The sequence below is a fragment of the Pongo abelii genome, chromosome 7, assembly GCF_028885655.2.
Source record: "Pongo abelii isolate AG06213 chromosome 7, NHGRI_mPonAbe1-v2.0_pri, whole genome shotgun sequence".
Lineage (NCBI taxonomy): Eukaryota > Metazoa > Chordata > Mammalia > Primates > Hominidae > Pongo > Pongo abelii.
In genome coordinates, this window is record NC_071992.2 from 81283194 (window position 1) to 81306986 (window position 23793).

The 23793-nt window shown below is 39.9% G+C and overlaps 2 protein-coding genes across 6 annotated transcripts in view; one reads left to right on the plus strand and one right to left on the minus strand.

Moving 5' to 3' along the window:
• Positions 1-13476, plus strand: part of TRIM55 (tripartite motif containing 55) — a 64782-nt gene extending 51306 nt beyond the window's left edge. For 4 of the 5 annotated variants that reach the window (XM_054561670.2, XM_054561669.2, XM_054561673.2 and 1 more), the window contains one exon: positions 12457-13476. In XM_054561670.2, coding sequence (XP_054417645.2) covers positions 12457-12579 — 123 coding nt within the window. In that variant the 3' untranslated portion in view covers positions 12580-13476. The remainder of the gene's footprint in view (positions 1-12456) is intronic. The other variant, XM_024251646.3, reaches the window with a different exon arrangement.
• An 899-nt stretch (positions 13477-14375) lies between these two features.
• On the minus strand, positions 14376-16705 carry CRH (corticotropin releasing hormone). Its single transcript, XM_002819140.5, has 2 exons — positions 16283-16705; positions 14376-15494 (listed from the first exon to the last, which is right to left on the minus strand). Exon 2 carries the CDS (start codon positions 15478-15480, stop codon positions 14881-14883), a length of 600 nt encoding a protein of 199 aa, XP_002819186.3. The 5' UTR covers positions 15481-15494; positions 16283-16705; the 3' UTR covers positions 14376-14880.
• Between the last annotated feature and the right edge of the window lie 7088 nt (positions 16706-23793).

Consider the following 23793-nt stretch of genomic DNA (forward strand, 5'->3'; position numbering starts at 1 on the left):
GATTTGGATGCCTTTATTCCTTCTCTTGTCTGATTGCTCTGGCTAGGATTTCCAGTACTATGTTGAATAGAAATGGTGAAAGTGGGCATCCTTGTCTTGTTCTTGTTCTCAGGGGGAATGCTTTCAACTTCTCCCTGTTCAGTATTTTGTTGGCTGTGGGTTTGTTGTAAATGGTTTTTTATTACCTTAAGGTATGTCCCTTCTATGCTAATTTTGCTGAGGGTTTTAATCATAAAGGGATGCTGGATTTTGTCAAATGCTTTTTCTGCATCTATTGAGATGATCATGTGATTTTTGTTTTTAATTCTGTTTATGTGGCATATCACATTTATTGGCTTATGTATATTAAACCATCCTTGCATTCCTGGTATGAAACCCACTTGATCATGGTGAACTAAATTTTTAATATGCTGTTGGATTCAGTTTGCTAGTATTTTGTTGAGGATTTTTGCATCTATGTTCATCAGGGATATTGGACTGTAGTTTTCTTTTTTTGTAATGTCCTCCCCTGGTTTTGGTATTAGGGTAATACTGACTTCATAGAATGATTTAAGGAGGATTCCCTTTTTCTCTCTCTTTTGGAGTAGTGTCAATAGGATTGGTACCAATTCTTCTCTGAATGTCTGATAGAATTCAGCTATGAATCCATCTGGTCCTAGACTTTTTTTGTTGGCCATGTTTTTATTACGATTTCAATCTCGCTGCTTGTTATTCATTTCTTAGAATATTTTGAGGAGTAAACATTTTTAGTTTTGATGAAGCCCAATTTTGTTTTCTTTATAGTTTGTGCTTTTTATGTCCCATTTAAGAAAACTTTGCTTACCTCAAAATTACAAAGATTTTCTCCAATGTTTTCTTCTAGAATTTTTATAGTTTTAGCTCTTAAATTAGGTCTAAGATCATTTTGTTAATTTTTGTGTAGATGAGGTAAGGATCAAAGTTTGTTATTTGCTTTTTGATATAGATATTCATTTATTCCAGCACTATTTGTTAAAAAGCTATCCTTTTCCTCAGTGAATTACCTTAATTCTTTTGTAGAAATTCAATTGACCATATATGTGTGAGTCTATTTCTGGACTTGTATTTTGTGCCACTGATATATATGTTTGTCCCTCCCCCAATACCACACTGTCTTGATTATTATAGCTTTAATAGAAGCCTCCAAATAAGTCAATGTAGTCTCCAAATTCAGTCTAGTTTCCACAATGTTTTGATTATTTATCTTTTAAAAAAACCCAGCTTTTGGCTTTGTTGGTGTTCTCCATTTTTTGGTCAGTTTTTCTATTCTATTCATTTCTGCTCTTAATGATTTTCTTCATTGTGCTTACTTTGGGTTTAATTTTCTCTTCTCTTTCTGTTTGTTAGGGTTAAAGCTCTGATTATTGACATAAGATTTTTCTTGCTTTCTGATATAAGCTTTCAATGCTATAAAGTTACTTCTCATCACTGCTATTGCTGCATCCCACAAGTTTTGATATGTTGTATTTTCATTTTTATTTAATTTAAAACATTTTCTAGCTTACTTTGTAGTTTCTTCTTTGACCCATGGGTTATTTAGATGAGTGGCATTTCATTTCCAGATATTTGAAGATTTTCAGATATCTTTCTTTTTGACTTGCAGTTTAATTCTGTTGTGGAGAAAGACCAGAATATTCTTTATATGTTTCCAATCTTTTTAAGTTTATTAAGATTTGTTTTATGTCTCAGAATGTGATCAACCTTGGTGAATGTTCCAAATGCATGGGAAAACACAAGTGTTTTCTGTTGTTGTTGGGCATGGTGTTCTGTACCTGTCAATTAAGGCAGTTGGTTGATAGTGTTGTTTAAGTCTACTATGTCCATACGGATTTTCAGTTTACCTGTTTCATCAGTTTCTGAGAGAGGAATTTTGAGATCTTTGACTAGAATTGTGGATTTGTCTATTCTTACAGTATCAGTTTTTGCCTCATGTATTTGGAAACTGTTTAGGTACATTCACATTTAGCATTGTTTATTTTCTTGAAGAATTGATTCCAAGATAAGTGTTTTTTTTTAAAGCAAAACTTGTCTACCTCCCTCTTTTTGTGTCTGCATGCTGAAATGGGTAGAGAGAGGGTCCTCATTCACATACGACATCTTCCAAGGTAACTTTAAAAAGATAGGGGTGGGGCACCTGGAGGGGAACTATGCTGACAGTCATTAAGGCGTTATTCCACATGGCAGGCCATGGGGAAGGCTTCACTGCCTGAATCCAACAAGCCTGCGTCCCCTTCCTCCTTCAGCTACAAGCACGGCCAAGCACAACAAAGACTGGTGCAGTTGAGGTGCCTGATACCTTTAAGTGTCTAAGCTGAACCTCACAGTCTGATAATTAGTTGTCACTGTTCTGTGGGGCTCTATTTTTAGTTTTGATATCACTTGCTTTAGAAGCTAATATCTCTTGTACATTTTCATGACATACCTGTGCCCTAGTTCATCCCTTGTTCTGTCTAAACCAGTTTCCACAAAACTGCAGAGGCCACCTGTCATGGACCAGTGACTTCCAGCACTGGCTTGTCCTCTTGGCTGAGAAAGTCCAATGGTTCCCAGCCCAAGTATCAACAAAAAGGTGCAAATAGTCCCTTCCCCTTTCCCAAGTGTCCCCAGTTTCTTTCTATCTGACATGTCATTATCTCAGAGACAGCCTCAGGAACAAAGTGGGTTCCTCACACCTTATGGCTCTTCACTCTCAAATAGCAGACATGCAGAGGGCAAGGCCAATGGCCTACTATAGGCAGATGCAGTGGAGAAAATGTCGCCAATGAAAACCAGCCTGCGGTCCTCTTAGTCTCCAACCCAGGCTCTGCAATAGTTGTTTTGTAAGATTATAAAGGTGATCCCAGAGGAAAATAAAAAATCTTACATTACAGAAAAAAAGGCAGGGAGGAAAGGAAAATGGAAGGGAAAGGAAAAATGGGAGGGAGGAAGGAAGGAAGGAAGAGAGGAAGGAAGGAAGGAAGGAAGGAGGGGACTTATGGTTTAAATGGTTTAAAAGACTGGTAGCGGGTGAGGGAGGAAGGGGGTAGCAAAGACTCTTTTCCCTCTTGAAGCCCAGGGTTTATTTCCCAGGCTTTCAGAAACCAATACATGTGTCCCCAGACCTGAGCCTTTCTCATCACTCAAGGTTCAGTGCCCTTGAAAATATTCATATTTTCCTAAGCCAGGATGGACAATGGGCCAAAGTTCCAAGGAGGAGTAACCTTTGTGAGCCCCACATCTCTACTGGGTATAGCATGCAAAAAGATAAAAGCACTTTTATGCAAATGATTTTTGAGACCAAGCTATACATTCTGATTTCAAGTGCAAATATCCACTCCAGCTGCCACTAGAGACTGAGAGGTGAGAGACGCAGGAGGCTAGAGGGCCAGGAAGCTGCTTTTCTGAGGAAGATTAATTTCACAAGATATTACAAAGCATTAAAAAAAAAACCAGAGGCTAAGAACATGATTTCCCATGAGTGTGACTATAGGTCTCAGGTTCTTTGAAATGATCTATTTAATTTTCCAAAACAAACGGAAGTGAATGAAAATTTAACTCTGTTCTCTAAATTTAATTGAAGGATTCAGGGTGTCAAATTATTTTCAAACAGAGATCCCTACTGAGAGCAATTGCTACGTGTTTTACAAATTAGGAGATTCAAGCTTACAAATTGCTGATATGCCAAGCGCCCTGACTGTGCTGGAATTTCAACTTGATAACAATAGAGAAAAACTGATCAGTCCTCAGGACTGGCCTATATTTACTCCAAAACATTGTCCGGGGCCTAATAATCCTGGAAATTATAAGAAGCTATGGTAGTGAGATGCAGACATTCTTACCTAGGAAAAAAAATTGTAGGAGAGGGTAAGATTTTTTTAAGAAGTAAGTTTGAATGAGACCTTTATATTAACATTATTAATGCTTTTTCATTTGTACCCTACAACTGCAATATTGTTTTTCTGGGCTTTTTTTTTCCTGCTGAGAAAGTGCCAGATATTGGGGGCCTTAAGGAAATTTACATCCAGGACTCCACAGCTGGGCTGCCATCTCCTCAATCTCCTCAAGGCCCCCAATATCTGTCACTATATCTCCTATTAACTGTCAGTTTGGGTGTTTTACCAGAAGGACAAAAAAAAAAGTCAATACTAAAATCGTAGACTACATTTCTCAGGATCAAATGGCATCCTAAGTAAATGTCACTTTAATAAGAAGCTAAAATGGATGTATCCATTTTAAAGAGGAAAATATAATGTAAATTGTGTGTGAGTAGGGTAATGAATTCATTCATTTCCCCTGGCAACCTGTGCCTACAACTCTACAATTCTGTGAACACAGCTCTGGGAGAGCTCTCTTGGGGAGCTGTTATGACACAGCTAGCTGAGCTAAGCTTCCTGTGTTTTCAAATTGTTTATTATTCTGATTTAACCTAAGACTTTTGTTAGTGTTATACATCCTGTGGGGTTTTTTCTGTGTTTATTTGTGTATCTCAGTGATTTCCATGGTACATCTTTTCTTCCACTACACTCCACGAAGTGAAGAGTTAGTCCACCAAGGTGTTAATGCATCTGAAAAAACAATGGCACGTGGCAGTGGCTGTAACAAATGTGTGCCCATTGCTTTATCATCTACAAAGTCTTTCATAAGGATTCTCTCGTTTAAACCTCACAACAGCCCACTAGAGTAGGAACTGTTAAACTTCTCCATTTTATAGTGGAGGAAAATGAGGATTCTAGAGGAGGCATGACTTGCTTAGGATCACAGAGTAGCTGGGAGCTTGTTGCCTTTTGATCTCTCGTCCTCCACCAAGTGGGGCATGCAGTGTAATGGAAGCCAAGCAGCATCTAAGAAAAGTGGATGAATCCCCACTTCACTTAGGTTCATGGGACTGAGGCAAAAATCAGTGTGACCAGGGGCTGTTCTGCTTTGACTCACCACTCTGGATAGATTGGCACAGCCTCACAAGCACAGATGGGTCGTTTCTAGGCCTCCACTGCTGGCAGGGATGTAGCTGTCCACTGCAAATGAGGGCGAGCCGATCCTTCAGTTGCATCCCATGCTGTCAACCAACCTGCCTCTCTGTCTGCCTTCAGTGGAGAGGCTGACCCCGTCCCAAGTCTCAGGTGTGCAACAACACCAGCTGCCCTCTTTCCCTTTGGACTTCTGGTCTCTATGAACAACTCTTGGCACTTTATCCTAGAGTTACTTTGAGCAAGGTCCTCAAACTTCTTGAGTCTGAACTTTCTCATCTATAACTGATAATAATACTATCGACCTCCCATGGTTCTTAAGGACAACCTGTTGGGTCTGTTTGCCTAACGCAATGTAAGAAACCCCTGTCTGTGAAGAATTAATGACCTAATTCTTCACAATCCAGTTCTCTTTTCAGGAAGAGCAGGAATACATACACACTCTCTACATGACACAAAATTGTCAGCTCCATATCTGAGAAGAAGGCTGGCTGCAAGTTTTTGCCAGACTGTGATATCAACTTCCATAACCTGTCCTCTCCACCCTGATCCCATCAATTCCTGGACAACACACTTAACACAAACCAAACAGTACACACCACAGCATCCTCCTCCACGTCAGGAAGAAGTGAGTTTAATTCCTGCTTGTTTGATGGGCCTCAGGAAATTATTCTCATTTCTGATTTTCTCTTAGCAAGGAGGAGGCAGCTGATGGCAACAAAGCCCCCTAGTCAGTTCACTCCACACACACCCTTAATCACTTAGTTTGTATGGCTGTGAATCCTCCCAAGAAAAAATGCTTTTCTTTTTTTTAGAAAAAGGATCTCGCTCTGACATCCAGGCTAGAATGCAGTGGTGTGATCATAGCTCATTACAACCTTGAACTCCTGAGTTCAAATGATTCTCCCACCCAGCCTCCTGAGTAGCTAGGACTACAGGCACGTGCCACCACATCCAGCAATTTTTTAGAAGTTTTTTGTAGGGGTGGGGTCATGCCATATTGCCCAGGCTGGCCTCAAACTCCTGACCTCAAGCAATTCTCCTGCCTCAGCTTGCCAAAGCACTGGAATTACAGGCATGAGCCATCATGCCTGGCCAGAAAATGCATTTTAGTGAGTGTTTTCCTTCCAGGCTCTTTTTGGGGGTTCCTATTTTCTGCTTCCTCTAGCTGTGCTGTATTTTCACAGCTCCACATTTCATTCCTAACATACCTTGATTGCTCTGTCCCAAGCAGAAATGTCTGCATTCCTGTGAAAGAGACACTCATGATGGCAGAGCTGCCTAACAGAGTTTCTAAAGCTTCAACCCTTGGCTGTGAGTCAGAGATAGTGCCTCAGTTACTTCTCACCATGGGTGACTGGCCTGGGTTCTTGGCTGTACTCTCCTTCCCAGTTAGGAATCTGTAACACCTAAACTATCCAAGAGCCTGAGGTTCAGGAATGCTAAGTAGGGGAGCAGGCCAATGCTTGGGCTTGGTCTTTCTGAATAAACATTCTAAACTTGGTCTCAGCATTCCTACTCACACCTGCTTCCAGCATCTGGCTTTGGTTCTCTGACCCAGCCTAGCAGGTGCAAGATGGATACTGGGTGGTTGTCCACTCAGCAGCCTTAAGTCTAGCCGTACCCCTCCTGTCCACATTTCTTTAAGGCAATGGCATTTCATGATAGATGGGCAAAGGTTTCTTTAAATTGACCCAGAAAGACAGGCATTTAACGTGCATTGGTAACCAGATCCTATGTCAGGGTGAATTTCTGACTGGCATTCCCTGCAGTACTCAGAGATTGAGGAAATGGCAGCCCAGCTGTGGGGGCCTGGGCGTAAATTTCTTCAAGGCCCCCAATATCTCCTCAATGGCCTGGCATCAGTCATCCCTCAGGATAAGACATGAATATTTCTAGGTAAAGTATTATCTGGCAGGAGCATACATGAGGCCATCATTATCCATTAATGTCTTCGTTGCAATGCATCTTCTCAGCTTGACTGCTATCGCTTGACTGAGCCTTAAGGAATGGAACACAAGACCAGTAAGCATTAGTGGATCAGAGTCATGGATGATGTAGAGAATGACCATTTGGGCAAGGGTTGATGCTGGCATGTCATGGAGGCCCTGGGAAACTTAGAGACTCAAAGGCACTGGTCACTGATTAAAATGAGCTCACTCTTCTACTTTGGGGCAGCTAAAAAAAAAAATAATGCCCCTCCCCTCCAAACGTGGCTACCCAAACTTGTGCCAGAGTGAATGCCAGCAAAGCATTTGTTTAGTTTCATTAGGTAGAAGAGGTGGGGTGAGATGCATTTAGGTAAAGGGGGCTACTGGCATTGACCCCCCAAGCCCAAACAAGCACATATCCACCAATCTGCATCCAGTTATATTCCCTATGCTAAGATCCTGGGGACTAATCTGCACTCAAATGAATTTTAAAGGCAGTTTCATGCTTTCACTGTCAAGATTCTTGCCATGAGACACACTTTAGCTTTAAAAAAAATCACTCATCACATTTAACATAAAAATCAAGCCAAATCTCCACTGAGCATTTTACTTTCTTTTCTTTGACACCTTCATACTAAAAATTAACCTTCTGTTAAGAGCAGTAAGATTGTGTGCCTTTAGGAGCCAAGAAGGTAACATGAATGAAAAAACAAGCCAGGTAACAGAAAAATGTTAATAGAAGCATAAATACAAGACATTGCTTGCTTTCCTTTTTACTCTGAGCATAGCAACTGTGTAAGCACAAAGATAAATGGCAACTGAAACCAGCCTTGCAGCAGCAAAGGAAGTGTTGGGCACTGTGACCCTGACCGAGATGGGCAGAAGGGAGGGAGCATTCCCAATCCAAGGCACAACACTGCTTAGCTCTCCATGCAAGTTCTGGGTTGTTCATTTTTGCTTTGTCCAAAGAACCTGCAAATCCAGATTTTAATGTGATGTTGCCTGAATTTTTTTTTAATTTTTAATTCTAGTGAAGAATGTAGAACATAAGTTTACCATCTTAACCACTCCCATTACACATTCTAAGTGTCTATAGTGTCTGTTAAGAGCAATAAATTTCTGTTTCTTTAGGAGCCAAGAAGGTAACATGAATGAAAAAGCAGGCCAGGTAACAGAAAAAAAAGTTAGTATAAACAGTATAACAGAAAATGGGAGTATATAATGTGTATACTCCCATTACACATTCTAAGTGTCCAGTTCAGTAGTGTTAAGTATATTCACACTATTGTGCAACCAATTGCTAGAACTTTTTCATCTTGCAAAACAGAAGCACTATACACATTAAACAAAAACTCCTCATTTCACCCTTCCCCAGCCCCTGGTAACCATCATCCTAGTTTCTGTCTATGAATTTGACTATCTAGATACGTCATGTAAGTGGAATCATATAATATTTGTCCCTTTGTGTCTGGCTTATTTCACCTAGCATAAGGTCCTCAAGGTTCATCCATGTTGTAGCATGTGCCAGAATTTTTCTCCTTTTTAAGGCTGAACAGTGTTCCATTGTATTCCATTGATTCTTGACAATGTATGTACGCATGATATTTTGTTTATCCACTTCTCCACGGATGGACACTTGGGTTGTTTCTACCTCTTGGCTACTGTGAATAATGTTTCTGTGAACATGGCAAGTATCTGTGCCAGGTCCTTCTTTTTTGTTTGCAACAAATTCACATTAAAAAAAAAATACATTGCAAACATTAAGCAATTAGGAGTGAGGATGTGGTAAAATTGGAACCCTTATGCACTGCTGGGAGAATGTAAAATGGTCCATAGCAGCTGCTATAGAAAACAGTACAGAGGTTCCTCAAAAAATTTAACAGAGTTACCATAAAATCCTGCAATTCCATTTCTGAGTATATACTCAGAAGAATTGAAAGCAGGGCCTCACACAGATATTTGCACACTCCTGTTCAAGCAACATTATTCACAATAGCCAAGAGGTAGAAGCAACCTAAATCTAAAATCATTTCTTGTTGATGGGTGTTAATGAGCATGCATTGTGACAGAGCCTTGTGGACATCTGTCTCTGTGTACAGGACAGTTCCACGTTACGGGCAGTGTTTGCCTAACCCAAACTAAGGTTCGTGTAAGTACATTCTATAATGTTTACGTAACAACAAAATCACCTAAGGATGCATTTCTTTTTTAAAAACACTTTAAGTTCAGGGGTACAGGTTTGTTACATAGGTAAACTTGTGTCATGGGGGTTTGTTGTACAGATTATTTCATCACCCAGGTAGTAAGCCTAGCACTTAGTTGTTTTTCCTGATCCTCTCCCTCCTCCCACCCTCCACCCTCCGAAAGGCCCCAGTGTGTGTTTTTCCCCTCTATGTGTTCTCATCATTTAGCTCCCACTGATAAGTGAGAACGTGGTATTTGGTTTTCCGTTTCTGTGTTAGTTTGCTAAGGATAATGGCCTCCCACTCCATCCATGTCTCTGCAAAAGACATGATCTTGTTCTTTTTTATGTCTGCTTAGTATCTAAGGATGCATTTATTAGAAGGTATCCCTGTCATTAAAAAACATGTGACTGTAATATGGAACTAACAATCTGTTGTTTTCCTTTTTATACATATCAGACCAAACTGGAATGCAGGACAAGCTCCCAAGCAGGTAGAGGAGATCAGTGCTTGTAATTCTCTGTCCCTTGTTCTGCTTCATAGAACATCACTATTCCCAAGAAATAGCACTTCCTGTGATAAAGGAGAGACAGCATTTAGGAAACTATTTTAAGGAACACATATATACAACTTCATCTCGGGAAGGCTGTAGGAAAAAGATCTGCTTTTGATTTGATGGGCTGTGCTTACAGAAAAGAGTTTTAGATCTTTAACTCATTCTTCCTTTATGAAGTAGCCATGTATGAAGTTGGGCCTGTTGGAGATACACTGGACAGTGTCATTGATGCCTGTGATTACAGCACACTGAAGGGATTAAATCATAGAAAAAATGCCCAATTCTGGAAAAATGAGATTGCAAATACTGTTGTCTTTTCTTACTGGGGGTCGGTGCTATTGTATATGGTTTGTCATAAACAGTACCCAGGTGATTCTGCATGGCAGAGGAGCCTCTTCACTGTTGAAAGAAAGGAGAGGGGGAAGAGGGGAAGGAAGGAAGGAAAGAAGGAAGGAAGGAAGGACCAACATAATATAAGTGAGGCATGTGTAAAGTGCTTTATGTGTATTACTTTATTCAGTCCTTACAACAACCTTGTAAGTTAGGTTCTTATCTCTATTTTACAGAAGAGAAAACTAAGGCTCAGAGAGTTAACTAACTTGTCCAAGTCATACAGCTAATAAGTAGTTGGTGTGGGATTCAAAACTAGGCTAAGCCTCTTTGTACAGAACTTTCTTTGCTGAGCTGGTTGTTGGGTCCTCAGTGGATATAAACAAGACCAAGGAGATGGTGCAATTATCTAAAGATACTCAGGATAACCTCTGCTATTGGATAATCCCCCACTCTGGTACTGGCTTTTCTTTTCTGAAAGATAGCATTGGTCCATATTGTTTGGAGGAAAACTTAATAATTTCCTGGAAACATGGAGGTGTAAGAGAAGCCAACCCAAACTATGTAATCCCAAATATGAAGGCAATAGTGGGTTAACAACTAAAACATTTTAAATGGAAGATAGATGTCAATCTCTAGTACAGGAAAGCACAAAAATTTATACACATTCCAAAAGCATTCCCAGGGGCTTGTTCGCTACCAGCAGTTTCCCAAAGATTATGCCTTCTGCAGAAAACACATTACCCAACTTGTGTCACCCTTCAGCTATGTCAGAACAGCTGCCATGGAAGTTCCCTTTAGATTAGAAACTGCCTTCAAGAAAACGAGGCCACAAAATGGACCTTATGGTCTGTTCATCCAGGCGGAATTCGCTATTCACTCAAATTGAATGGTTAGAAATAAGTCTTTTCATATATGCCCAGGTCATTTGGGCTTTCGGGGTTTTTTGTTGTTGTTGTTTTTTGCATAAACCATACATGACACTTAAGGGTTTGTTTTTTGTTTTTTTATCAGCCAGAGTAAGAGGACTATGGTGGGCAAGGGAGGAGTTTGACGTGTAAAAATAGGTGCAGGATTCTGTCAGGATAATGTTTATTTTACTTCACTTTCAAGGACATTGAGGTATCTGACACATTACCAACAGAATCTAGTAACATTCTTTTTCAAAAAGCCCAATTTTACTTGATGTTTCCACTATTCCTTCATAGAAAACTACATATTTCAGTTTTATTCTACTGTGGCTAATATGATTTCATGGCCCTTTTTAACTTTCTATCAGGAAGCAACGTGGCAGTACAAAGGATTATCCCAAAGCCATAAAGACTTAGGATAATTTTATTGCTCTTGAAACATCATCCCCAAACATATGTTTAGGGTAAAATCTGGTAAAGTGCAGGCCAATAACTCATTTTGCTCTCAAGACTATTTTGAGTGGCAGTAAAACAACGTACTTAACCAAAGTTCTGCTTTGCTTGCGCCAGGTATTATCCATTCGTATCGCAGCTTCATAAAATCATCCAGGGCTTCTGAGCTGAATGCATGTGGCTACCTCATTGCTTTGAAATCAGTGGCATTCTAATCTGGTGGGATAGTTTTACCAGTGATGTCGTTGGAACATGTTTGCTTATTTATCCATAGTTCTCCTAGGAAGAACGGTGTTTGTCATGGTACCTTGAAATGTAAAGAGTTTGAGCTCATAAAATCAAATTGCATCTCAGCAAGACTTCTTCATGATTGTCCCTCATTCCATTAAGTTGTGATTTTTAAAGGCAAAACAACATAAGTAAATTTTGCTTATGACATTAGATTAATCAATGAATTCAGAATTGCAACCTGTCTATCTCAGGTGTCTACAAAAGATAATTATTTCTTTAGACATGCTTATATTGGATTTGATTTAATATAGATATGGTTATTAGATTTTATTACCTATGGAAAAAAAATCCCATCATGATTTGCCCAAAATTAAGCCTGTAGTTTTGTAAAAATTATAGTAAGAAAATATATATGTATATGCATGGTAGAAACTTCTTCAGCAGTGGAGGGATTATATTAATATGTCCCACAATGTCATGTGGCACAGCAGTGCCATTTAAATTTGGAATTTTTTAAAATTCTGCAACCCTTTCTAAACCCAATTCCTAGCAGTTTCAATGAGACTTTCATCTGAATAAATCATGTACAAGTGGACTTAAAAAAAAAAAAACTAGAATAGCCTGAACTCCTTTTTCCCAAGAACTTCTCTCCACTGCATGCATTACTGTTCCTTCTTTTTGTATCATGAGTGTGAATTATTTTCATGACTCTTGGCTGTAGCCAAAATAATCTGAGCTTGCTTTCTATTTCTAATAATTACATGCCATATAATAATATTGTTATTATAATAATAATTGTTATTATTATTATACTTTCTCCTCAGTAGAAAAGTAACTGGACCAATCCAAAAAGAACAAACCTCTTTTTTCTCTGATTCCCATTTTCTTCCATTGCAGATTGGATTTGAGGCTCCTCCCCTCCAGGGACAGGCTGCAGCTCCAGCGAGTGGCAGTGGAGCTGATTCTGAGCCAGCTCGCCATATCTTCTCCTTTTCCTGGTTGAACTCCCTAAATGAATGATATTCATTCCAACTGCTGCCCCTCTGTCTGCCTGGCTGAGATGCATGTGGGCAGCAGGAAGCCCAAGTGAAATTCATATTACGCAGATGATGAAAGGGACCTCTGAACAGGATTTCTGCAAAAATAACCCCAAACTGTAATTCCAGATGACTTATCTAACATCTTGGGGGGAAAGAATATTTTGAGAAAATAGTTGCAGAAAGCACTGGAAATAATAAACTTGATCTTATACAAATCTTTTATTGTGTGGAAAACGTTGTGAAGGGTGTGTAGGTGTGGTACATGTGTATGTCAGTAACAAGTGGCAAATGGTGAAAAAAGTGGTCACTATGCTCTTGTCTCTCATAGGCACTGACTTTTTGTTATTATATTATAGTAGCTCTCATTTCCTTTACTCTTTAACAGTGCAGGTGGTCAGTGAAAATCAGTGTCAACTCAGAAGTGACTGATTTATCAATACATGGACAAAAAGTAAATCATTGACCAAAGCTATGAAATGTTTCACAAAGTTTTCCTCTTTTGCATAACAGATGTCACTGGATGTACATTCAGAAATGTTCTTTGAATTTGGTGACACTTTCATGGTCCAGAAAGCTGAAGGCCTGGGCATCTCTTGTGACATTTTTCTAATATTAGTTTTAGATTTTCACATATTAGGCACTTTAGTTGAATCTTCCAGCAAAAGCTGTCTACTTTCTCTTGTATTCACTGTGGCACCAATCTGGTAAATTGTAGAACAATTGCATGTGTTTTAATATATATACAAACATATCACACATTAAATATATATATATTTAAATCATGCTTTGTTAATATTTGTCCCACCATAATGCCTCCTTCAGAACATAAGTGTAACTTTACTCTATATGAACTCTTAAATAAATGATGTTTTTAAAAGCTTCGTCTTATAATGATTTATTCAATGTTCTGTATTATCTTATTCATCCATTAGTTAAGTTTATTTCAAGGGTCCCAGGATAAGATGCATCTTCATACAGACAAATTAATTTTGAAGTATTAAACATTTGATTGAATTGTTTAAAGCTATAAATAAACTACCAAAGGCAAATGCACTGTAAAACTAATTAAATGTGCTGTTCAGTTTTAGAAATGAACAAAGGTAGTTCCTGTTCCTAAGAATAAACGTGATTAGGGTTGACATAGGCATAAATGTGGAGGATATCTGTGTAATTATTAAAGTCAAAATGTTCTTCATAAGAAAATTTTTCCTATGTGACATTTTATAATGACTAAATTTAGTCGTCTTAAGTGGAGATGCTATTAAGTTTCTCTTATTAGACGTAGTCATTGGAAAATAGTTCAGAAAAAATAGTTTTATGGTACCACAGTAGTAGTTTGACAGAGTGAGTCTTTCTCATAGAAAAAGAATGCAGCATTTTGGCCATATAATTTGGAGGAATTTCTACCTTGACACGTCTCTCTTCCTTTCATCTTTTCCCCACTATCTCCAATTATTTCACATCTTTTAATTGATCAGGGCTAAATGTTATTTCCATTATAAAATGATCTTCCCTTTTAGAATTACCATGTTTTAGAGCTGCTGGGAGCAACTTCCTGAATTATTAACTCAACCTCAGAGAAGTAGTCCATGGCACAGAGATGAGCCCAACGTGATTGCAGGGTCTGTGTAAGCCACTGACATACGTTTGCATTTTTAGTGGAAAAATATAATGCAGGAAGTTTTGTTTTTCTTTTCTGGTGCTGAAGACAATTTGGAGGAAGCTAAGAGAGTATTTCCAGTGTATGAGCACTGAAGAGAAAAAATAAAGTCATGGTTACCTTTGCAACTTTTATTAAAAATATAAATATTCAACATTCTCTTACACAACCAAACTGACCAAGGACTGGAAAGATGTTTTATTACTGAAACGTTTACAAGAGAAAGTTGTTTCAAAGAGCTTACAGATTTAGTCTTACCCACCCAAGAGAATGGCATTCTCTTTGACTAAGACCACAACAAAAACAATTGGGTGACTTCTGTCTGCTTTTTCGAACAAAACGTTTTCTCACAGGTCTACATTCTCTTTAAAACACCACTATAAACACCTGGAAACGGAAACTAAACGTAGACAAAACGAATAACATTGTGTTGCTGCTGCACGTGAATACACTTTGTGCATGCTAAGTAAGGGGTATAGGCTCTCTCCCTCTCTCCCTCTATGTTTCAAGCTATATAAAAATAAACAAATGGCATAAGAGCAGCGCTATGGTACAGAATACTGTATTTTTTTTTTATTTTTTTGTGCTAAATGCAGATTCTTTTTGGCCAAACGCACCGTTTTATTTCCCAATAATCTCCATGAGTTTCCTGTTGCTATGAGCTTGCTGCGCTAACTGCTCGGCCCTGGCCATTTCCAAGACTTCCCGGAGGAGGTGGAAGGTGAGATCCAGGGAGATGGGAGGCTCCTCGGACCGCCTTTCTCTCTCCGGTGCCTCCTGGTGGCGGCCGAGGGCATTCTCAGCGCCGCGCTCCGCGAGAGCCGCGGGGCTGTCGAGCGAGCGCCGAGGCAGCAGCAGCTGCTGCAGCAACACGCGGAAAAAGTTGGCGGTCGCCTGTTCCGGCGAAGGGCGGCTGCCGCTGCCGCCGGCGAGGAGCGAGGAGGCGGGCGAAAGGGGAGCGGCCGGGCTCTTGTCGAGGTTCCCCAGGCGGAGGAAGTACTCCTCTCCCATGCGGAGCAGGACCGGCCGAGTCTGCGGCTGCTGGGGCTGCTGGGGCTGCTCGGACTGCGGCGGCGGCTGTAAGAAATCCAAGGGCTGAGGGTACTGCGGCGCCTGCCGAGCTCCCGGGACCGGCCCGCGATTCAGGAGCGCCCTGCATGGCGGGCAGGGCAGGAGAGCCACCAGCAGGACGCCCGCGGACACGAGCAGCGGCAGCCGCATGTTAGGGGCACTCGCTGCGGCACAGAGGTGGGCGGAGGGCGGAATGAGAGAGGGTAAGAGAGAAAGAAAGAGTTGGTTAGAGTTCGCTCAGCTGGGAGGTGCACACAGGGTCTTCCTACGGGACTACCTTAGACGTGCTGGGATCTGGCCTCAGTGGGTCGTGTGGGCGCTGTCCGCGGTGCTGAAGCGCCTGGGGAGTGGGGAAAGGGGGCGCCTGCAGGGCTCCGCACCTAAGCTCACGCGCTCACCGGCCAGGAGTGACCCTTCTTTCTAGACTCTGAAGGGACGGTCCCTGCGTCGTCTTCCTAACGATCCTCAAAACTAATTTTTCCGATCCTAGAGAAGAGCCACAGATTTAAGATCCCACCCGCGCTACCTCCCTTCCGGATATTTCAGCATTTTCTTCCAAATTGAGAACTACTGCCTCCTGGTCCTCCCTCTCCACTCCTGCCCTTGCTGCCTTATCTCGGGGATTAGGATAGAAGGGGTGGGGGAGCTCCTTTACACAGCCAGCAAGGAGCAACTGGCAGCACGGGTAACGAAGAGCAGCCGTCTAAGTTTGCTTTTGCCACATCCCAGCTACTATTGTAATCTTAAGGAACAGTCCGCGAACACGCGCGCACACACGCACGCACGTGCGCATACACACACACACGCATACACACATGCATACACACACACACATACGCACACACACATGCATACACAGGTACACAGGCAGGGGCAGCCGGCTCCGCGGCGCACATCGCGGCAGCTCAGGCAACGCTAAGTTGGTGGCGTTTTCCGTCCAGGCGCTCCCTACCTTCCCAGGCGCTTCGCAGGTGAGCCGGGTGCTGCCGCCTCTCTGCAGAGGGACGTCTCCGGGGGCTTTCTCTGGAGGTTGTCTTCCTTTCTCTTTACTGTTCCCACTCTCTTTTTCTTTCTCTCCTCTCTTTCCCCTCAGTCTCTCAACGGACTTGGTCTCCGAGTTTCTTCACTCCAGAGCCTGGAGTGGGATTTTATAGTGTCGACCCTCTTCAAAAACCACGCAGCATTTGCCTAATAAGCTGACGCTCTCTTGACAGCTCGATTGCGTGCTGCCTCTGCTCCTGCATAAATCATAGGGCCCTGCCAAGGAACGAGGGGCAGAATTTTGCTATCTCAACACTGAATCTCACATCCAATTATATCAACAGATATTTATCGCCTCTTGGTGACGTCAACGAGCCCTAAAATGGAAGGGCTTCTTATGACTTGTCCATTGACAAAAATTCTTGAATGAGATTTCCCAAGTGTGAAAACATATTGACCTCTTACTATGAAAGGCCATATTAGGGGTGTGCAAAGAGACAGCGAATGGGAGGAGGAAGGGGAAGTGGGAAGGAAGTGAGGTGTCCCAGTGCAGCCCTGCCAGGAAAGCAGCAGCCAGTTGGAGGGGGTGGATCTGGATGCCCCTTCTCCTAACCTCCCTGACCAGCTGTCTCTGACAACACCTCAGTATCTGGAAATATCCCTTTGCTAGAGACAGAGTCCCACCATCTTTCTGCCTGGAAAAGAATGAAGCATCAGGAGAGGGGTGTGCAGGAACATCCAGCTTTTAAACGTCTATCTGCTTTTTCCTCCCAAGAGCAAGCACATAAAGGAGTTATGAGCCTGCAGAAGCAAGGCCAATAAGTCTCTCAAAATGTAGTTCAAGTTTTTTAAATGATGACAAGAGCTACTCCCACAGTGAAGGGGCACAAATCAGGGTTAGTAAGGGGTGCCACAAAGATTTTAGGTTATCTCAGAAACTCTCTGCTCCTTCTTTGTCTCTCTTCTCACAATCTAAAATTAATTGTGGACTCCCTTTTCTATTCCCAAATTAAAGAGAGAGAAGGCCAGTGAGAGATGCATGAGTTAAACAAGCTTTACTTATTCTACTAAATGCAAACTCAGTGAGGGACATCCATTCTAACCTCCTAATCTATGTTGAAAAAGGCTTAAACTGCTTGACTACAGGGCTAAATTCATCAGTTACATGTTTTCATTGGTCAATATTGAGTCTGTAAAAAAATAATCTCATTCATTTCACCTCCAAATACTGTCAATATCCATAATAGTATCCACATCTGGGCCACCCAGGATGGTTCTTTTTAATCATTTCTTTTTCCAAATGCAAATGTGCTTCATGTGAGCCTGTTAAATAAATAAATGCTCTCTGACACGTCGCAGAATGGAATGGAATGCTAAGCCTGTAAAACTATACTCAATTTTTGAATTAATTGACACTATCATATAGGTGGGAGGCAGTTACCTCTAATTCTGCAATTCAAAATGCAATTCTAAGCTCTTGTGCCTGTGACTCAATTCAGCTTCCAGATAACCATCAGAGTTGTTTATCGGAAATTTCCTGCTCCTCATTTCTGGTTACTTCTGCTGCTTCCTTTGTAGCTAATGTGACAAATGATGCAATGCATATTTCAACTTCCATTTTGGGTCTATACCAATCCACAACTGCTCTTAGGAACAAAAGGAAGGCAGGGAGAGAAATGCTGACAGTTTGCAGAGAAGCCAGCCCATAGTTGGATCACTGCACCATGTTATGTACTTTTGACACAAGAGAACAGAGATAATGTGCCTACTTGGAAAGATGTGAGTTGTTAATAAAAGATCATGATTATGGAAAATGGTTGAGTTTCTGGGAGAAAGCTGTGTTTTATATTGGTAGGAAAGCACACAGAACCTTAGATTTTGTTATTGTGGGCTTTTTTTTTTTTTATTAAGCTGGAATGGGTTCAACATTTTTGCTTACTTTCTTTTATGACCTGTTTTCTGACCCTGTTAGCAGATTTCAGCTTGGATGTCAATCTGGAGGTGAAACGTTGACTTGGAATAGGAAGTTTCAGTGCAGTAAATGGATACAGAAGATAAACTAGGAAAGGGATGTGGTTATGAGTTTAGCTGGGGAGGTCTGGGAGGTTCTTCCAGAGAAGACACAAGTTTTGGGCTCTGACTAACCTCATGCCCGTACCAATCTCTCTCCCATTGGGCTATCTGGGGGATATTGTTTTAGTATAGCTCCCTCATCACTGTTGAGTCCTTGCTGTGAGGTTTTCTTGGGGTAAGTCATTAATGGAGCCAAAGTGGCTCCAACTAGGGAGTAAGGAAAAAAATGTTCCTGAACCCCAGAGGAAGAGAAGCTATGCACAGCCACAATTTATCTGTATTTGTCTGTTCTCACACTGCTAATAAAGACATACCTGAGACTGAGTAATTTATAAAGGAAAGCAGTTTAATGGACTCACATTTTCACGTGGTAGGGGAGGCCTCACAATCATGGCAGAAGGCAATGGAGAAGCAAAGGCACGTCTTACATGGTGGCAGGCAAGAGATAGCATGTGAAAGAGAACTCCCCTTTCTAAAACCATCAGATCTGATGAGACTTATTTACTATCACAAGAACAGCATGGGAACGACCCACCCTTATGATTCAGTTACCTCCCAACAGGTCTCTCCCACAACATGTGGGAATTATGGGGGCTACAATTCAAGATGAGATTTGGGTGGGGACACAACCTAACCATATCATTATCCAAAATGTATATCTCATTAAATCACCCAGTGTTCACATTAGAAATGACTTAAAGATATCACTTGGTTTAAATGAGAACCAGATAAGTTAAGTGACTTACCTGAAGTCACTCAGCTAGTTAGTGGTAAAGTGAGAATTAGGACCCAGCTCTTTTGATTGCCAGCCCATATTATTTGCATAATGTAACAATAACCTTTGGACTTTCTTTTCCAGCAGAGGCACACAAACTGAGGTGAAAAGATGAATTTTAAAACGTTTTAGAGCTAGAATCTCACTTTCTTGCCCAGGCTGAAGGCACTGTGATAGCTCACTGCAGCCTAGAACTCCAGGGCTCAAGCGATCCTCAGACTCCTGAGCAGTTGGAATTATAGGCATCAATCACCATGCCTGGTCTGAGAAGATGCATTTAGATAAAGTAATATATTCACACACCAATTGTGGAGTAGCTTTTTATACATTTTCCTTATTTGATAAACAAAGGCATGAGAATGCAGAAATTCTTTGTGCATGCTCATGTCTGTGGCACCTGATTTTCAATCTGTGTGTGCATACATTGCAATTTACTTTTCAGTATTACCAAATTAAAAGCATTAATTTGATTATTCTGCCTAGGTGACCTTTGAAAAAAGTGATCTTTGGATACAGTATGGAGGGTGAAAGGGATTCTTAAAATTATAATATAGATCTATGATTTGAGAAATAACATAATGCAGATAACTTAAATGTGCCGTAAACTAAATATCCAAATCCATAGAAATCACCACTGACAGATCTGATCTTACATGTAAGAATAACTTCTGGAAAGGAGTCATTGGAGAATCAATTTCAATGCTTTTAGAACCTAAAAACACAATCCAAGAAACATGGGCACAAAAACAGGGATTACTTCATGTCTTAAATAATATTCTTCAATGGCTACATAATATACGGTATAGGTAAATTAAAACAGACCCAACACAACAGTCTAATAAAGAAATATCAGAAATAATAGGTAACTGGTGGGCATATTTTTGTCACTCACATCTTGTACCTTCACAAGCTTCTATTAGTAGCACAGCTCGTGGCGAACAAACACCATTTCCAAGTTGGCTAACAGAAACATTTGTTGAAATGAATCTACTGTTTCCAATGAGAGCCTTCAGAAATGCCTAGGGTGGACAGGTGGTTTGGTAATTGTTTGTAACTGTTCTTTAGATAGGTTAAGTAACTGCCTTCTGCTTCCACAGGAGGACTAAGGAAAGGCTCTCAAACAGCAAAATATCTAACTGCTTCACTGGCAACAATAACTTTTGTTAGTCTCTTCTGATTATCAAAGCCATATGTGCTCTTTGCGGAAAACTTAGAAAAATCAGAAAAGCATAAAGAATATAAAATTCCTCAGAATATCAGAATCTAAAGATCGTCACAGATAATATTTTGTTGTTTCCCTTGAGCATTTTTCCTGAGCTCATAATCACAATTTTGATAACACCATGTTCTTAATACTGAATCTCTGCTTTAAAAAAAAATCTCTCATTTTAACATTTAAAATAATTGAGAGAGTAAATTTTAAATGTTCTCATCGCCAGAAATTGGTAAGTAAGTGAGGTAATGGATATGTTAATAACTTGATTTAGCCATTCCACAATATACGCATATATCAAAACATGTCATACACCATGAACATATACAATTTTTATTTGTCAATTTACATTAATTAATTAATTCATTGCAAAATAATTTGTTGAAGAAATCTTTCCCAGATTCCTATATTATGTTCAGCACCTGTGCTTTATATTTTCCTAACAGCATGAATGTCCTCCATTGTAAACCTCACATTTTGTTATAGTTACTGGTACAATATGTACCTCCTTTGCTGGACAGCAAACTGTGTAGGAGGGCTTTGATCATCTTTGTAAGTTGCCATATCCATTTCTCTTGCCCCAAACATGGTAGATTTCCAGTAAGCCTGTTGAATGAATGAAATGCAGAAAATCTGTTGAATGAATGAAGTATAAAAATTACCCATAAACCATACATATTATCCAGACATAACTAAATAACATTTTATAGTTAAAATTTTATAATCTACTTTTTTCCACTTAAAATTATATCTCAAGCATTTTCCTATATCCAAATGAAATCCTTTTTTTATTGCGTGGTATTGCATCAATATGTGCCAAATTTTCTATTCATTCTTCATTGTTGATCCCTGCCCTAATGACCTGCTTTTTATTCTTTTTCATCTTACTCTTGCACTTTTAAGTAATATACCCACAGAATTATTTCTTGATTCTTCAAATATAAACAATATCTGTTAACTCCCAGATTGTAAGATGAGATTATTTATCCCTTCAACTTTTCAGACACCCTCCTGCACCTTGATCTCTCAGTGTCTTTCATCTATACTTTTACTTCTAGATTGTCCATGTTAATTATTTTTACAATCATAGTTAAATCTCCCATGCTTTTGTGCTTTTACTATGATTGATTCTACACTTGATCTTAGCCAAAGGGCCAAGAAGCTCTAGATAGATATAGATAGATAGATGATAGATAGATAGGTAGATAGATAGATAGATAGATAGATAGATAGATAGATAGATAGATTCTAAAAGTGGGAAGTCAATATAGTTTTTAATTATTGACTATGTAAATTGTTCACTGAATAATAAGATCATAGACTCTGATTACATTTCCTATCTTGTTTTTTTTTTCCTATAATTTTCAATTGACACTTTTATATTTTTTATAATCCCAGTTTGGATTTTTCCTAAAATTATGAACTGCCTTAATTTTGTTCTCATATTTTTTCAAATTTTCAATCATGATAAGTAATCTGTTAAGTCCTCCCCCTCTTTTTAAGACCTCGATCCTTGAGCATGCTAACCTGCTGCTTTCAAACTAGTTACTTTCTCAATCTGACGTGCAGGTTTCTTCCTGGGACTTCTCTTTTCTTCTTCCCTGGATTGAATTCCCTGTCCAGAATCACAGGACTTTTTCCCTTTTGATTTCTGAATTTTATTTTGCTGGAGAACATCCTCAGGTAACTTTCTAGGAAAGGATGTATGAGAAGCATGTTTTCTGACTCCTTGCATTCCTGAAAATGGTTATATTTCACCCAGATATTTGAGTGATGCTTTACCAAGGTATATAATTTCAAGTTAAATATAATTCTCTTCTAGAACTTAAAGTATTATTCTCTTGTGTTGTATTATCCAGTGCTGCTGATAAGAAATCCAGTATCATTCTAATTTTCCTTTTCTTTCTTTCTTTTTTTTCGTGGAGTCTCACTCTGCTGCCCACGCTGGACAGTGTAGTGGTGCGATCTCAAATCACTGCAATCTCTGCCTCCCAGATTCAAGCAATTCTCCTACCTCAGCTTCCCAAGTAGCTGGGACTACAGGCATGTGCCATCACGCCTGGCTAATTTTTGTATTTTTAGTAGAGATGGAGTTTCACTATGTTGGCCAGGCTGGTCTTGAACTCCTGACCTCAAGTGATCCACCCACCTCGGCCTCCCAAAGTGCTGGGATTACAGGAGTGAGCCACCATGCCCAGCCTGATTCTCATTTTCACAGGACCTTTTTTCTTATTCTCTCTTCAAGCTTTTAGTCTCTTCTTTTTTTGTTGATGTTCTGAAATTTTAGAATGGTCTTTGGGTCTTTTTTCCATGTACTCATTTTAATTTGGAGGTTCTTACTCTTCAACAGTGAAAAAAAACTCCTGTATTATTTATATTATAATTTTTTCCATTTTCTCTATTCTTTCTTTTTGGGGATTTCTATTATGAGATGTTCTCCCCTCTATTGGCCATCTGTGTTTACTATTTTCTGTCATGTTTGAACTTTTAGCTTGCGATTCTACTTTCTAAGATAGTCTTCAATGTCTTCCAGCTCTTCAGTTACTTTCATTTTACAACTGTATATTCAATCTCCAGACTTTTTATTCTTTCTCCATTCCTTTTTCATAACTCCTGTTCTCTTGCTTTACAGTGGAATGTTCTCTCTGATTTCTTTAAGAATGTTAACTAGAAGGTTTCTAAGTTTTCTTTCTTTCCCTGAATTATCTATTCCATCCGTGGTCATTTAAAAATCTTTATTTATCTTAATTTCTCAATTTTATGCTGGAGATCTTTGTGAAATCCCTGAAGGTGACCCTGTGTATGATTGGTAGCACCCTCATGTTTCATAATTATTCAGTACAAAGTTGATGAAGAACTCTATGTGCAGGGTAAGGAGCCTGCTTCTCGCCAAGCAGCCTTCGTTCCAGGGTGATCACATGGTGAGCTAGTCTTTACTCAGGATACCCATGAATGTCATATTGTAGAGAATTCCTCTCTGTAGCCATTCAATTTTATTTAAGAAAAATGTATGTATTAGTTTTCTGAGTATGCCATAGCAAATACCAGACTGGATAACTTAAACAGCAGAAATTTATTTTCTCCCTTCTGGAGGCTAGAAGTCCAAGATCAAAGTCACCAGAGTTGCTTTCTTCCCAGGCCTCTCTCCTTGGCCTGTAGTTGGCCATCTTCTCCCTGTGCTTTCACATGGCCTTTCGTCTGTGCATGTCCATGCTTCCATCTCCTCTGCCTACAACGACATCAGCCGTATTGGATTAGGGCTAACCCATATGACCTAATTTAACCTTAATTATCTCTTTAAAGGCTCTGTTTCCAAATACAGTCACATTCTGAAATATGGGAAGTTAGGACTTCAACATGTGAATTTTTCTACATCTAGGAGACACATTTAGGCCAATAACAATATACCTGCCAATGTTTA

Excerpts from the sequence above, each read along its gene's own strand:
- CRH (XM_002819140.5), bottom strand. The coding sequence starts at position 15,480 with ATGCGGCTGCCGCTGCTCGTGTCCGCGGGCGTCCTGCTGGTGGCTCTC.